Source organism: Danio rerio, chromosome 10, assembly GCF_052040795.2.
Source record: "Danio rerio strain M-AB ecotype USA chromosome 10, GRCz13ab, whole genome shotgun sequence".
Taxonomy (NCBI): Eukaryota; Metazoa; Chordata; class Actinopteri; order Cypriniformes; family Danionidae; genus Danio; species Danio rerio.
This window is the reverse complement of record NC_141030.1, coordinates 28,328,101-28,343,826: the sequence shown is the minus strand read 5'-3', so window position 1 is coordinate 28,343,826 and position 15,726 is coordinate 28,328,101. Positions and strand designations below refer to the sequence as shown.

At 33.5% G+C, this 15,726-nt stretch overlaps 1 protein-coding gene across 4 annotated transcripts in view; it reads right to left on the bottom strand.

Moving 5' to 3' along the window:
• Positions 1 to 333: 333 nt before the first annotated feature.
• The window catches only part of vps36 (vacuolar protein sorting 36 homolog), a 35,881-nt gene continuing 20,488 nt past the window's right edge, over positions 334 to 15,726 (bottom strand). For all 4 annotated transcript variants that reach the window (XM_087268875.1, XM_087268873.1, XM_087268872.1 and 1 more), the window contains 11 exon segments: positions 14,988 to 15,102; positions 14,683 to 14,772; positions 13,662 to 13,748; positions 13,311 to 13,343; positions 13,149 to 13,226; positions 11,276 to 11,410; positions 8,325 to 8,390; positions 5,840 to 5,904; positions 4,521 to 4,605; positions 1,055 to 1,131; positions 334 to 962 (listed from right to left, as the gene is read on the bottom strand). In XM_087268875.1, coding sequence (XP_087125001.1) covers positions 881 to 962; positions 1,055 to 1,131; positions 4,521 to 4,605; positions 5,840 to 5,904; positions 8,325 to 8,390; positions 11,276 to 11,410; positions 13,149 to 13,226; positions 13,311 to 13,343; positions 13,662 to 13,748; positions 14,683 to 14,772; positions 14,988 to 15,102 — 913 coding nt within the window. In that variant the 3' untranslated portion in view covers positions 334 to 880.

The window sequence follows — 15,726 nt, the reverse complement described above, 5'->3', positions numbered from 1 at the left end:
AAAACAAAAAACCTCTCCTCCATAAATCTCCCCACAAAAGCAAGGTCTGTCTCAAAACGAGCTTGACATTTCAAGCAATCTTTGAAGATAATTAAGATATTAAACTATATTTAGGAACAGTGCTCTCATTGTAATCTCAGTTGTCATTTCGCGATCACATGTTTCCATGAAATAAACTTTAGAAAAACAGAACATTAATCTTCGGTCAGAACAATTACTGCCAAAAAGCTTTGGTGAAACTTCTGATATTAAAAACACAAATGCAAGTGATGTAATTCAGCAGAAATAAAAATAACTGAACACATGAAAGAAAACCCAAAGTCAAAAAGTGTTAAAAAAAGAGAAATATATATGTATATATTTTTTTACACAACTGTTCAAAAAAAGCATGGAAGACTTTGAACAACTGCAAAACAGATTGCTCTCACTGACTGCCAAACAATTAGCTGATGTTCTAATGAATTTTCTGATTATTTTTGCCATTTAAAGGCCTCTTGCCTTCTTTCCTATGTTTATATCTCAATTCTGATCTATATGCAATGCATAACGACATATTTTAATAGACAATCTAATAGTACTGAGCAAACTGCAGTCACACACAATATCGACTGCATCCTCTGCATGGTCACTTCTGTCACTCCTTTTCCATTAAAGGCCGTAGAATAGATTAAATCGGTTACACACAGGGCACAGCAAACAAACAGATGCAGTAATACACAAAAGTACCTTAACCATCATTCAATGAAAGACCCTATTGACAAACAGTGGAAAATAGGTGCCCACTTGTGTCCAGAGTGAGATCTAATCTAGTTCACAGAAGGATTCGGGGCCAGCAGGAGCTGAGGGGCAGCTGGGTTCGATAACATATCAGCCTCATTCGTCAGAACAGGTTGGGATAAAAACGCAGGCCTTCTACTGAATCGTCTCGGCACAAGTGACCCATTTTTTCGGCTAATAACAACCTGTGAAAGAGAGAGAGCGATACATCAAAATAGTGAGGAGAGACTTGAGGGATGAATTATTGATGAAATAAGGCAAAGGATGTCTCCAGCACCTTTCTTTAGCGAGGAGAACTGACAGTCCCAGCAGCTTGGCAAACTCTTCTGCTGTGAGTGAGCCTTTATCAGACACCTGGGAGAGGGAAAAAAAGAGAAGGAAACCTCAATTAAACCAGATATATGCCCAGCAATACTACCGCCATTTCTGGAGTATGGCAAAAGCTAAAAATATACATTACTATGTTTATTTTACTGTATGCCACAGTGAGTTAACACAGGCTCTTCATCACACAACAATAAAACAAAAAACTCTGAAGTTTACCCTCAGAATTATGTTCTTATTTTTTTACCCTCATGTCTTTCCATGATAGTATGAAAATAAGTTTATCTTTGAAACACAAACAATAATATTTTTTATCAATAATCCAGTTTACATGTGCATAAAAGCCTTAATTAAATCTGTTCATTATATAATGCAATTATGTATCTTCAGAAGACAAATTTAATTAAAATTGGACAAATTAATCCACATTAAATTCATGTGGATTAAAAAATGCCATAAACCAAGCAATTGGCCAATGACTTGAAAGGGGTGTGTTCAGAAGAGTTGCAATGTATCCACTTGTTAAGTGTGACTTCACGCAAAGCGGCTTCCAGGTCCAAGCACTCTATCAAAATTTACAGGGAGGCTAAACAAATGGTAATTATAAATGTTTACAAGGCGATGTAATACTTTCGAAAATCACAATCACAATATACAGTTAAAGTCAGAATTATTAGCCCCCCTTTGATGTTTTTTCTTTTTTAAATGTTTCCCAAATGAAATTAAAACAGTTCTGTCTGGTTCTCAAATCTGATTGGCTGATAGCCGTGCAATATTCTGCAATATCAGAACTCCTACAGCCTCTTTACCCTTTTTGTATTACTCCGCACACATACAGCCAGCAAAAAGCAGACACTAAAGCTCTAAAGTTTAAAAGATGCACGCTTAACTGTTTAACTGTCAGCTTATGATTTGAATTCGGAAGAAAGTAGTTCCTCATACAAAAGGGTTTTTGAGGCTCTCCATGTTTAAATTAGTTTTTATATACACAATTATGCCGTCAAACTGTTGTATAAACGCAATATCACACTCGTAGCAGTGCGATATGGCTAAGCATATATATATATATCCATGCCTAATATTCAATGACCAGAAAGTGATATTGGTGATATAATATTGGTGTCTGTGATGCAGCAAGTCCAGAGACTGTTGTTTACACCATTACTTTATATGAAACAGAACAGAAACAGTATTTCATGTCACAACTTAACAAGCGGATAGTTTAACAAAATAATTTGTTCATTCATTCATTCATTTTCTTGTCGGCTTAGTCACTTTATTAATCCGGGGTCACCACAGCGGAATGAACCGCCAACTTATACAGAAAGTTTTTACGCAGCGGATGCCCTTCCAACTGCAACCCATCTCTGGGAAATATCCACACACACACACTCATACACCACGGACAATTTAGCCTACCCAATTCACCTGTACCGCATGTCTTTGGACTGTGGGGGAAACCGGAGCACCCGGAGGAAACCCACGCAAAGGCAGGGAGAACATGCAAACTCCACACAGAAACGGCAACTGAGCGTTTTATATATATTTTATATAAAAAAATATATATATAAGACCCGAGTCTTAAACCACGTGATCAGGCCCAATTTCCAATCACGTGATCGATCTGGACATCCCTCATATTTTTCACATGTACTGTAGCAGCATTTATAATGGCTAGTTCACCGAGAACCATAGGAAACAGCAGAACACTTATCTTTATGTCATTATCATTTGATTAAATCTATCTCAATTTTTGAGCTTGTCAGTTCAATATGACTCTGTGTAGTAAATGCTGCTCAATCTGAAAGCACATGCTGGATGTTTACAAGAACCAAATGTACATAGGAAACGCACATGAAAATAGTCTTCGATTAATTACTCAGCACTAGTTTCTTTATTGAGGCGTCACAAATTGCAATTAAATTTTTTTTTCAATCGAAGAATAGTCTGAATGGCAAAAATCCAAACAATTATCAAGTCAGAAGACTTTAGATTGAAGCTCAGCTGTCAGAGGCTAAAAAGCACCACTTTTCGAAAGATACAGCATATGCAAAATCAGCTAAAATTGCAAAAGAACACTTGAAGCACTTGAGCACATATTCTCTTTTGATCTAGTGCTCATCGACATTACATCCGATGATCCTCAGGTACCTATTCAAGCTTCGGTTCAGTGTGAAGTCTGTGAATAAACATGGTATGGGGATGTTTCTTATTCATCGTTTACCATGAAAAGGTTTGAACTCATCATAATACTTGAAGAGATTATGCTGAAGAGGAAATGGCCCAGAAAAAGGTGTTTCAACAAAACAACAATCTCAAAACACGATGGTTTCAGGCAAAAAGGACTTAAGTAATGGAGTGGCCAGCTTAACCCCCTGATCTCAACCTAATTGAAAACTTGTGGGGTGGCATTAAAACAATGCAGTTTCTAAAGCAAAATCTAGGTAGAAATACATGTTTCTATGTGCCAGAAGGTTAATTTAAAAATGCAGCTTCTAACGCAAAATCTGGGTTGAAATACCTGTTTTTAGGTGCCAAAAGGTGAGTTTAAAAATGTAGCTTCTGAAGCAAAATCTGTGCTCAAATACCTGTTTCTAGGTGCCAGAAGTTGGTTGATTTAATCCAATGCAGAGCAGTTATTAAAAACAATGACTATACAATTTATTAACAGTTCAGTAATCTGAAGTGTAAAATTATCTTTAGCTTATAAGCATTTCATTTTTAAGAGGAAAAATATAGATTTTTTTGTTACAAATGATTATTCTTTTTATATGCCTTTAGTAAAAAATAAACACACAATTATTTAATATATCTTCATATTTTTGTTTGATTTTATTAATAGAAAAATCTAATTTATTATTCTTACTTTATTATTCTCCCTGTACTTACTTTACAGGGAAACATAACCCAGATATTATCCTGACGGGCCTCGTGAGATTCACCTATACATCAAATCTAATAACTGAATCACTTTGAGTACAGCAGTAATTGGCATTTCATCTTAAATGGTCCTCAGAGATGCTTGCTTGGATGTTTTTTTACCACATGTGTCTTGTACTCTTCAGGGTCAGGGATGGAAATTTCTAATCTGACACGCCTCTCATTCCAGCTCTTTGACCTATAACATCAGCGCCAGTCACATCTGCTAGCCACGTCTTGTTCAAAAACACTTTGAAGGTGGTTCATTTCATGCAATCTCAAGCAAAAAATAAAACTGGAACCTTCTCTCACTCTCCTGACCACAACTATTAAACAGAGAGGAATAAATTGGCTATACAAGCTTGTGGTTACAGATTTGATCCAATTTCCACTCTACTAACCGGTTATTAAACATGACAGGAAGTTGGTGCATGATGTTTGAATGGCCACATACAGTAAGTGATTTCACAGATGGGAGAATATGATGGCACGAAACTCACGTTATCTAGAGCCGAGGCGATCATTTCCTCTTCGCTGTGGGACTGAAGCTGAACCACCATCACCCCGCTGTCAAACACTCGCAAACTGACAAGGAAAGAAGAATTTTTATGTTACTGGTTACATAAGAACCCAACAAGACTTTACTGCTTCGTAATCTAATAGCATGCAACTTAATTGTGGTTTGAGTCGAATGGTTGTTTTCTTTTGAAAGGTGGAAAATGCAGCCAACAGACTGAGGGCGGACATGGGTCGTCAAAACAGGAAGCCTGCCAGGAAGTGGCTGACCGATTCCATGCTGACCGGCCTGACTTGCACAGTTTTGTTCACTCAAAACATGCACATACAACTATGCTCAAAAATAGGGGGTTGAAATGTACTTTTTCAGTTAAATAAGGTCAATTTGGCTGCAAATTTTCTAAGTTATTAGCTGTTCAGAACTTCATTAGCCAAAACAAAAATATTACAAATTTCCAAATTACTAAAGTCACTGCTTGGATTTAAGTATTTATTTTTTAAATCTGATTCAAAATTACTGTATCATGTTTATATATATATATATATATATATATATATATATATATATATATATATATATATATATATATATATATATATATATATATATATATACACACACACTACAGTGCATTATTGTTAACAGATAAACAATTCTCTTGTGATTTCTCATAATTTTATTTTGAATGAATGAATTAATTGTTCTTTAAAAATAATTCTGAATGTAAAATACTGGTCTGTAGATGTTCTGACAAGTTGTCATTTTATGCGTGTATTGATAGATGAATGATGATATTATGGGATCTGTGTCCTGTTATCCTGTCCAGGACGCTCTAAGAAAAGAGATTTTTAATTTCAACATGCTTCTTTTTCTTGTAAAATAAAAGCTATAAGTATAATAAAAGTCCAAAAACAATCAATCTGAACATCATACTAAGAAAAGTGCATTTAAAAATAATTTATAAGTTTAAATCAAAGTCAAAAAGCTTAAATAGGAGTTTCAAAAACAAAACAAAAAACTGCAGAAAAGTGATAGAGAAATACATACTTTTTTAGAGACGTACTTTTATGCTATATTATGTTTGATTTTAAACATGTATTGGGATAAAACACATTGTGCAACCCATTTTATGTTTTGATTTGCAAATGTTTGAGACTGCCTTTGAGCTCATACAGAGATTATATGCAAAGTTAAACACGCCAAATTGGCTAGTGTGTTAATTCGCAATATCCACCAGTCTATTTTTTGCCTGCATTTGGCAGGTTGGCGGGTGTTCATTTCAAACCCTGCTCATAGCCATACCGTAAGGGAAGCTTCAGTGACTCAAATATCTTGCAGGCATTGACCAGGTCCTCTGGAGAGAGAAGCTGAGGAGACATTTGAGAGACAGATTATACGTCATGAAAGGATCCATTTGGAAAGTTTTTCTTACCATTATTTATTAAGTTTCTAGTGTTGTGTGGCTATTTTTGGCTTCTGTATCTAGTCAAAAATGAACAAGGCAATGGAAAAAAAAAAGTTATTTTTAGTGATATTAAAAACAAATGTGTTTAGATTTATGTCTGATTTTTTTTATTCAAAATTTTAACTTCTACACAATATTATTTCACATTAAGAAAAAAAACAACAAAATTTTTCTACTTGAGCAATAATCTGCCAAGCATCATCTTAAAAAAAAAAGAAAAAAACATTTAGTTTTTGTTTTAAATTGAGAAAAAATACTAAAGTACAAGAGTCCAACAAAAAATCTGTGCTCTAAATTTAAGACAGCTTACACACTGGAAATGTAATTTAAGTCTATGGTCAAAAAAAGTGGTTAAAATTTAATTTTAACTAAAGTGCACGAGTAGAAAATTCAATAAAGACACAAAATACTAAATAAAAACAATACTACACTAAAACGAAAGTTTCACTTTAGTAAAATACTTGCTTTCCTTACTAATACAATGCCTTCCTAACAGCACCAAAGGGTTAATAAAAAAAACAAAAAAACAATTAAGTTAACTCAATCAATTTGCGTTGGAACAATGAATGAACTGTGTGGAAGCCAGCATTTTTACAGTGTATATCTTCATGAATATGCATACTGGATATAAGACATATTACATATTATAACATTTTAAATTAAGAAAGAAAAAACATCTCTATTAGTGAAATTTTCAGCATTACTAATTCATAAATAAAATTTGTATTTGTATAATTGGGAGCCACACATGACATGTTACCACCTGATCAAATCTTTAAATTCATTGAGGTTTTGTGATATTTCTTGTTTTAGTGTGATCTCAGCATATGACTCAACTTAATAAACAGGTTTATAAAACAGTTATTACTTAAAACAGGGCTGCACGATGTTGAAAAAAACGCATATCGTGATATTTAGTTTTTCTGCAATAAATATTGCGATACTACAGTTTATTTCATATACTTTGAGTAGCACTATTTGACTGTTTTCTGGGAAGTCTAAAGGAGGGGAACACACCAGATGTGCTGCTAGGCAAACGCACCGCACCAAGCAGTGCCATGCATTTTAGAATTGTAAACATAGGTTTCTATCAGGATACGCATATTGGCAAAGCAAGTCAGTGGCTGTCCATGGTGCCCAGCTATGACTCAGGACAGTGTTCATATTTCTGCCATGCCACAGAGCGCCATCTGAATAGTTGTATTTTAAATAACACATGAATATGTGCGTCTCGTGTACCGTGCTGCGGTGCATCTGGTACAGTTTTCAGGTACAGAAATTGAGTTATCACAATTCCAAAAAGACTTTTCTTACTTTGTCTCATTTCTAGTCCAAATATGTAAAAAAAAAAAAAAAAAAGGAAGTTTTAATTCAACTTTAAAGTCAAAATTAAAGAGTTTTTCCTTAAAACAAGTACAATTATATGCCAGTGGGGTTTGTAAAAATCTTGTTTTTGCTTTGAAATATAAATATTAAACATTCCAAGTAAGAATATATATATTCAGAATTAATATATAAGTCAGAATTATTAGCCCCCTTTTTATTTTTTTTATTTTTTTTTTATATATATATATATATATTTCCCAAATGATTTTTAACAAAGCAAGGACATTTTCACAGTATGTCTGATAATATTTTTTCTTCTGGAAAAAGTCTTATTTGTTTTACTTTGGCTAGAATAAAAACATTTTTGGGACAAAATTATTAACCCCTTTAAGCTATATATATTTTTTTCGATAGTCTACAGAACAAACCATCGTTTTACAATAACTTGCCTAATTACCCTAACCTGCATTGTTCACCTAATTAACCTAGTTAAGCCTTTAAATGTCACTTTAAGCTGTATATATATACACACACACACACACACACACACACACACACTATTTATATTATAAATTGTACAAATACAGTAATTAAATACAATTCTGTAGCTCCTGGTCAACTATAATTCAGACACAACTTTGCATATCTTGTGATGGGACTTTTGCAGTGCAATATCAATGCTGAAACGATATAATGTGCAGCCCTAATTTAAAACTTTTAATTTAATTGATGAGTTATTTTACTTGCTAATAAAGCCAGTATACTTCCAAAATGAAGGTAAAATTTTGAGAATGCAATGACAACATCATTTACACACAAGCTAAAGGAACGCCATCAGGCTGAGATTTGATGTGAGGTTTTGCTCTCTACACTCCAGATGGCTGTACCATCACCAGCTTCACTCTTAATGCCACCGGGAAGGAGATCAGGATCAGATCTAATTGGCTCTACGATAAGATGCACTGATGCTGCTGAGTGTGCGGAGTTTCATCTAACCTCCATCCCTCGGGCTCTGTTCACCAGACAGTAAACTTCAGTCAGGGCCATCATTCCTCCACGCTCCTACAGAGAGACACAGAATAATACAAGAGAAGCGGAGGAAGGAAGGTCAATATCCATATAATGAGATACTGTAAGACAAAATGTACAGTCAAACATTCAGTATTGAGAAATTAACACAAACAAGAGGAATATTTTGAGATGATGATGAATTGACTGCATGTTATTTCAAGTCAACAAATAAATAATTTTTTAAATTATCATTTCAATTAATCTTTATTTCTTGAGCGCTTTAACAATATAGACTGTCAAAGCAGCTTAACATAGAAGATCTAGTAAATTGAATCTGCATTCAGTCCAGAGTTGAAACCTGATACGAAATGCTCATTTAAACTGAAGTTATTATACTATATGTACAATAAATGGTTAAATGTTTAGTGTATACAGATATACACTATTTAATAACTTGGGGGCATACATTCATTCATTCATTTTCTTTTCGGCTTAGTCTCTTTATTAATCTGGGGTCGCCACATCGGAATGAACCGCCAACTTATCCAGCATATGTTTCACGCAAAAGATGTCCTTCCATCCGCAATCCATTTCTGGGAGATAATTTGGGGGCAGTAAGATGTAAATGTCAAGAAACATGTATGCTATGCAACTCACCAAATATATATATATATATTTTTAAGTGCTCCTATTTTACCCCTTTTTCAAGATTTAAGATAAAGTATTTTGTGTCTCCAGAATGTGTCTGTAAAGTTTTAGCTCAAAATACAAATGAGATTATTTATTATACCTTCCTGGATTTGGAAAATTTGAGCTGTTATGACATTGTAGCTGTTTTTGTTGCCTGTGCCTTTAATGCAAATGAGCTGGGTTTTCCCCACTCACCTTTCTCACGTGCCTGTCAGAGCCATAGAGATCGGTCTGATGAATGTAGCCTTCACAATAGCTATGTTTCCATCTAAAAATGCGAATAATTTTTGTGCAAAACTGGATCATCGCATAAAAGACGTGCGAATAAAGCAGCTTCAACGAGTCAAAGCAAACATAAATCGTCGCTTCCTGATTAACTGGTGCCAAATAACAACAGCAAAAACTGAATTTGCTGCAGTAGGAGAAGCTACGTCAATCTTTTCTTCCTCTAATAAATGACTTGCGCCTCAGAAGGCAATCCTGACACGCAATGAACGTGCGGTGGCGTTTGAAGGTGTCAGACATGGAGCACAGACACTCTTGATTCTAGAGGTCATTAATAATATAATAACACTAATACTTAAAATGGTTAGGCACTTTAGAATGACCAAAACAACAGTTCAGATGGTTTACAGTGTGCTCAGCCTGCTGGTTTGTCCATTAACACATCATCATGACATGATCTCTTATCACAAAATCACATGACCTTTTGTAATGCGCAAACTGAAATTTGTGTAGTAAAAGTGTTTCCATCATAGTTTATGCGCATCCATTCTTATAGAATAAAAAGTTTATCCTACTCAGTTATGCGCATAAGTTTTCAAAATCTAAGCGCATCATGGCGTTTCCATCAATCGTTTTTTTATGCGAATATGCCAAATGGGCATAAAAATAGGGGGATGGAAACATAGCTACTGAAAAACAGCAGTGACAAACAAGAAGGAAGCAGATCTCCTGTACTACAGTAAGAACTTTCCCAGTGGTTATTTGATATATTTGTTGTGGAGTTATTCAAGCCTTTCTGCAACAATGAGTCACACACAATGCTGTACTAAAGTTTGCACACACACATTTGGATTCTATTTTTTAAATATCAGGAAATTGAAAAAAAATCTTATTGTCTTTCTGTCACTCCACTGTGACTGTGAACACGCTATACCTGCACAAAGTTCTGTCCAAACAGCTTCCAAAAGATGTTTTTTATCATAGGTGTCGTTTAAAAAAACTGATATGAAATGCTTATTTAAACAAAAATTATTATACTATGTACAAAAGGTTTTTGTGTAAATATACAATATTCAGTAATTTGGGGGCAGTAATATGTAAATGTATGCAATGTAAAAAAAGAAAAAGAAAAAAGCTAACAAATAAATAAAACCATACTATTGTGAAACATTATTTATATTGTCATATTTTACATTTATTATATTTATTAATATGTAATTTATTCATGTGATAGTAAAGCTGATTATTAAACATTTAATCTATAACATTGTTTATATTTGATAAATAGAAAGTTAAAAAAAAGTCTTATAAATTTTATGTATTCTGCTGAATAAAAGTATAAAAAAAATAATGAGCTAAAATAAAAAAATAAAAAATTATTTTATTCCAAACAAGAAATTAATTAGGGAATCACATTAAAAAAGATGTAATTTTCTTTCTTTATTTTATTATTTCTGGACTTCTTTTTCCGCCAATAAAATGATTCAATCATATTTCATATATCTTGGGTACAAGATTAAAGTACGTTTATAATTTTTATTTTTTTCATTTTATTTATTTAAAAATACCTTTAGGGGTAAATGCTCACAGATACTAATGATGATTAAGCATACATATACAAAAATATATTCTATTTATTCATCCAAAATGTGTCAAATTTCATGAAATGTCTTATACAGTTAAGTCAATTTTATGACTGGATTCCATTATAATTTCCATATTTAGTGATTTTGCATATGAAACCATAGAGCACTGTATGTATATTGATCTAAATACACATCACAAAAAAAGATGCATTGGATTTACAAAAACAAAATGTAAGGGTACTGGTTGCAAATAATTTATATGGGCAGGATATAAACAAATTAAGTTAAACATTACAAAATTAAATTTGTTTGTTTAAATTAAGCCCATATAAATTATTTGCAACCACTTACCCCTAAAAATGTTTTGTAAATCCAATGAATATTTTTTTCAGTGTAGAAGCTGTTTATGTAGAAACAACACACAGGCTTAATTACCTCCAGTGGGGCCTGCAGCATGTCTCCCAGCTGTTTGGCGAGCTGGATGTGATATTGTGTGCCAGAGCCATGCGTCTCCCGGGTCACTGGGTTGGCTATACCCATACTCAGCAAATAAGACTTAAAGCGGATAGTCTGTCAGATGGGACACAAAAACAAACATGACAAATTTAATTGCAGCTCTTCACTCACAAAAAAAATGAGCAAGGCTGGCTCTTAGTCTACAAACAATACTGAGAATATCCAACATCCAGTTTTAGCATGTAAACTTCAACATTCTCATTTTCAGATGTGAAAAAGGTTTTTCCTCATTTCATTGTGGGCTTCTATAATTGCAGGTCATTTTCTCTGCAATAATTATTTGTATGCGCATGCAGTCCTTCGCTTTAGAAACATGCACCATCAGTCCTCTGATTGATGCATCTCAATTCTGGCTGCTTTTCAGCTCAATTCCAGATTCTATTTGTGTCACCGCTTTGTTTCCTGGACATTTGACATCCCAGTGCAAAGTTTGTTGGGAGTGAGCAGGACTTCCGAGCTCTATGTGGATTACACAACTGATGTTTTCCAAGCTTTGGATTTATAGACATCTTATTGAGCAATAGTGAAAATAATAATCCAAATCTAAATGCATTGTTTTAATTAAGGAAAGGAAATGATAGATCAGCTTTTAAATTCTTATGTGTGGATATGGAGGCCATATAAAAAATGTTAGCTATACTAATAGATATAACAGCTGCTATCTACATGCAATCCGAGAAAGCCTATTAACTTAAGCAGGATCAAAGCAGTAATAGACTTTGAGGAGGAAACAGACTTAAAGCACATGTTTAAAACACTACAGTTCAAAAAGTTGATGAATTTGATCAAGTACATTTTTGTAAGATATTAAAACTTTTATTCAGATGCATGTAGATGCATTAAACTGATCAAATGTGATAAAGTTTTTTGTGTTACTTCTGAACTCTGTTCTTCTTAAAATGTGCATCACAAAACATTAAGCAGCTCAATTGTTTTCAATGTTCATAACAAGGAATGTTACTTTGAGAATGGTATTGTGTCTTCTAAAAATGTAACTTGCAATCACAGAAACATAATTTAATGAAATATATGGATATATAATAAAATATATTGATTGAATAATAAAATTCTAATTTTTATCATAACTATTTTTTAGGCGTTTTCACCTTTATTGTACAGGACAGTGGAGATTTTGCAGACAATAAATTGGGGGGAGCAGGGATGGAGAAGGATTGGCGAAGGACCTCTAGCTGAGAATTAAACTCGCCATGACAATGCACTAACCATTAGGCTAATGGAGCAGACAATTCTAATAATTTTTAACAATGTTTCAGATTAAATAAATGCAGCCTTGGTAAAGTTGGCAAAAGTTCAAATGGCAAAGTTGCACTGAAATCATTCGATATTTAAAAAAGTATGACCCCTTTCCACATAGATCTGTGAAAATTACTATAAATACTACATTACGGATTCCATGTCATTAGGTGATGATGTCACTTTAAAAAAAGAAATACTGTGACCTGTCAAGTGCTATTGTGGTTTTAGTAGTTACGTGTGCGGCTAAATTCAACATATTTGCATTTTTGTAGTTTACAAAGAAACGATAATGATTTTTATTTTATTTTTTATTACATGTTCTCATTTTTTCATTTAAATTAATTGTTAAAACGCATGAAAAGTTTTTTTTGCTGAAAATTATGATAAAAATTCTCACTGCCAGAACCCTTAAATGTAAAAAAAAACTGTATCAATTTATGATCAATAATTGTCTTATTATTTAAGTTTTGCTCTTCTGTCTCAGTGAAGAATGAATGCTTCAGATCATCAAGCATGTCCCAGTCTTCAAGCTCACCTCATCTTCAGTAATATCACCCTGTTTGTCTTTGATTTTGTTGGCAATGGACCTGGAGAGCTCCACCATCTCTTTGGCCTGTAAGGGAAGATAATGTGTCACTGAAATCAGACTGATAACATGACCATGGCAGAATTCTGCACAGCTCACCCACCGACCTACCTTTTCCATTAGTTTACTGAGATCCTCAAACGCCTAGAAGAAAAAGAGAGATTTAGAACTTGGAAAAAAAAAGAAAGAGATTATCCCTAAAACCCTCTTTTATCGAGGGCTGAAATCACCTGTAAATGACTGGGTGTATTCAGGATATCCCACCACTGTGCTCTCTCTTTTTATCTTCCATTATAACTGTGCCAGAAAGCTAATCAGAACTATGAGGTCACCGGGTTTTAAAAACAGGGTCCCGGCTTGCTTTCATCATCAGGTGGCCCTCTTAAAAGGGGGCCACGGCGCCTACTGATTCCTGATTATCTCTGTAGGTCAGATATGACTACCTGTCAGTCTGTTTCTTACCTCAGATATGTTTTTATCTGTCTCTTTTCTTTTCTCCTCTAACTTCCGCTCAATACCCACAATCCCCACTGCACGTGTCCTTCCTGCCTACAACCACAGAAAGAAGGAGAGAGAAAAAATAAAGTTAGGCACGCACAACACGCTTTGTTAAATACGCACAAACAATAACTCAAAAACATGCAAACAACTAACAAAGGAACAGGAAGGAAAGGGTTTGCCCTGGGGTTACTATTTCATGGCCTGTTCTTTACAACACACAATCTTTAAACAACAGCCATGCAAGTTGTTTATCATAAACCAACCCATGATACACCAATATTGTCAAAGTGAAATTATATATAAATAACAGATTTGTCAACAATTACACTGTCACATATGAAATCTACAATATTACAGTGCCACCATGAGGGAGCAATGCACACTGCATCTTTACTCTTCAAAACAGGATTAGTGGGTTACTTGTGAACATTCATTATATTTAGAAACATTATTTATTTAGGTAGATGACTGCTGTCATGAGTATGAATGACAAATTAAAGAACATCATTCAATTATAAAAATAAAAAATGTAGATTTTTTTTTTAATAAAAGCTAAAACTATCAAATCATTTTTAAATAATAAAATTTATTATAATTATAAGTTAATAAACTAACACAAACGGGCTACAAATTAATTTATATAAACTAATTTTTAATTAAGCTAAGCAGAAATGTAAAACAAAAGCAAAAATGTATCCAAAATGATGCACAAAATATTATTATACTAATAATAAAATGAGTTTTTGCTAAAATAATGATATTAAAAATAAAATAAAAAAACAAAATATGAACTAAAATAATGACTGATTTTAAAAAATTGTTTGTAAAGAAATCCATACCTAATCATCACAAACATAAACAACAAAATATTTAATTAAAGTTATTGTTTTCATATTAATAATAATAATAATAATAATAAAAATGATAAAAATAAATGAAATTAACAGTTTGTTTATCATTCAGAGTCTCAGTCCAGGCTGACCTTGGGTCCTGTTCCAGTGGGGATGGGCTGTGAGACGGGTGTATTTTCCCATCGTTTCTGAGTCATCTCTTCTGTTAAACGTCTGTAAAACTACATCAAACACATCACAAGTTACTTTACTTGTACACCTAACATCTCAGCAGCTCTGTTTCAATCTAAATGCCATGACAGTCTACTGCTTATGCCGTAAACTGCATTAAGCCAGATTTAGAGGCGTAATAAGTTCCATGCACACGAAAGCTTTATTAATCTATGCATCATCTCAGCTGAAATATTTTTGTGACATCACTCCTTCAATTACTGACCTCAATCTGTCCATGTTCCTTGAAGGACAGCTTTATGTAAGAGTATTTGCTGTGCTGGTAAGGGCCTGGTTCCTTGTTTTCAGGGGCTGGATGCAGGTGAATGACAATCTTGGCACTGAATGATTTTGAAAAAATATTTATATTAATATATATTATATTTATATTATATTACTTATATTTAGATTAATAAACAGGGTGTGCTCTAACTGACAGATTCATAAGGTTAATAAAAATATTATATCAGCCAATCACATGACGGCAACTTCAAGCATTTAGGTATCTAAGTGTGGTAGGCATGGGTTGATAACCATTTTCAAAGTAAAAGATATGCAAACATAAAGTTTTAAATTGTAATGAAATCACTGTTTTGAAACTAATGAAGAATGCAGAAGTCAATTATTCATTTGTGTTATTTAGCCTGACATGTTTACCGTTCCAAAATTTTACCCAGAGATTTAAAAAGACTATACTTTAGAGCAGTAATCACAACACAGTGATATTTTTACCTAAGGTTATCATACTGTCAGAATCTTATACCGGCCCATGCCTAATGTGTGGTCAAGAGATGATCTTTAAAAACTTTAAAATGAGAAAGAAAAAGTGATTTAACATACTTTGGACATGTCATGTATGTTGTGTCATATGGGCTGGTTTGAATATTTCAGAAACTGCAGATCTGTTGGAATTTTATTGCACCACTATTTCTAGGATTTACACAGAAAAGTCTGGAAAAAAGAAT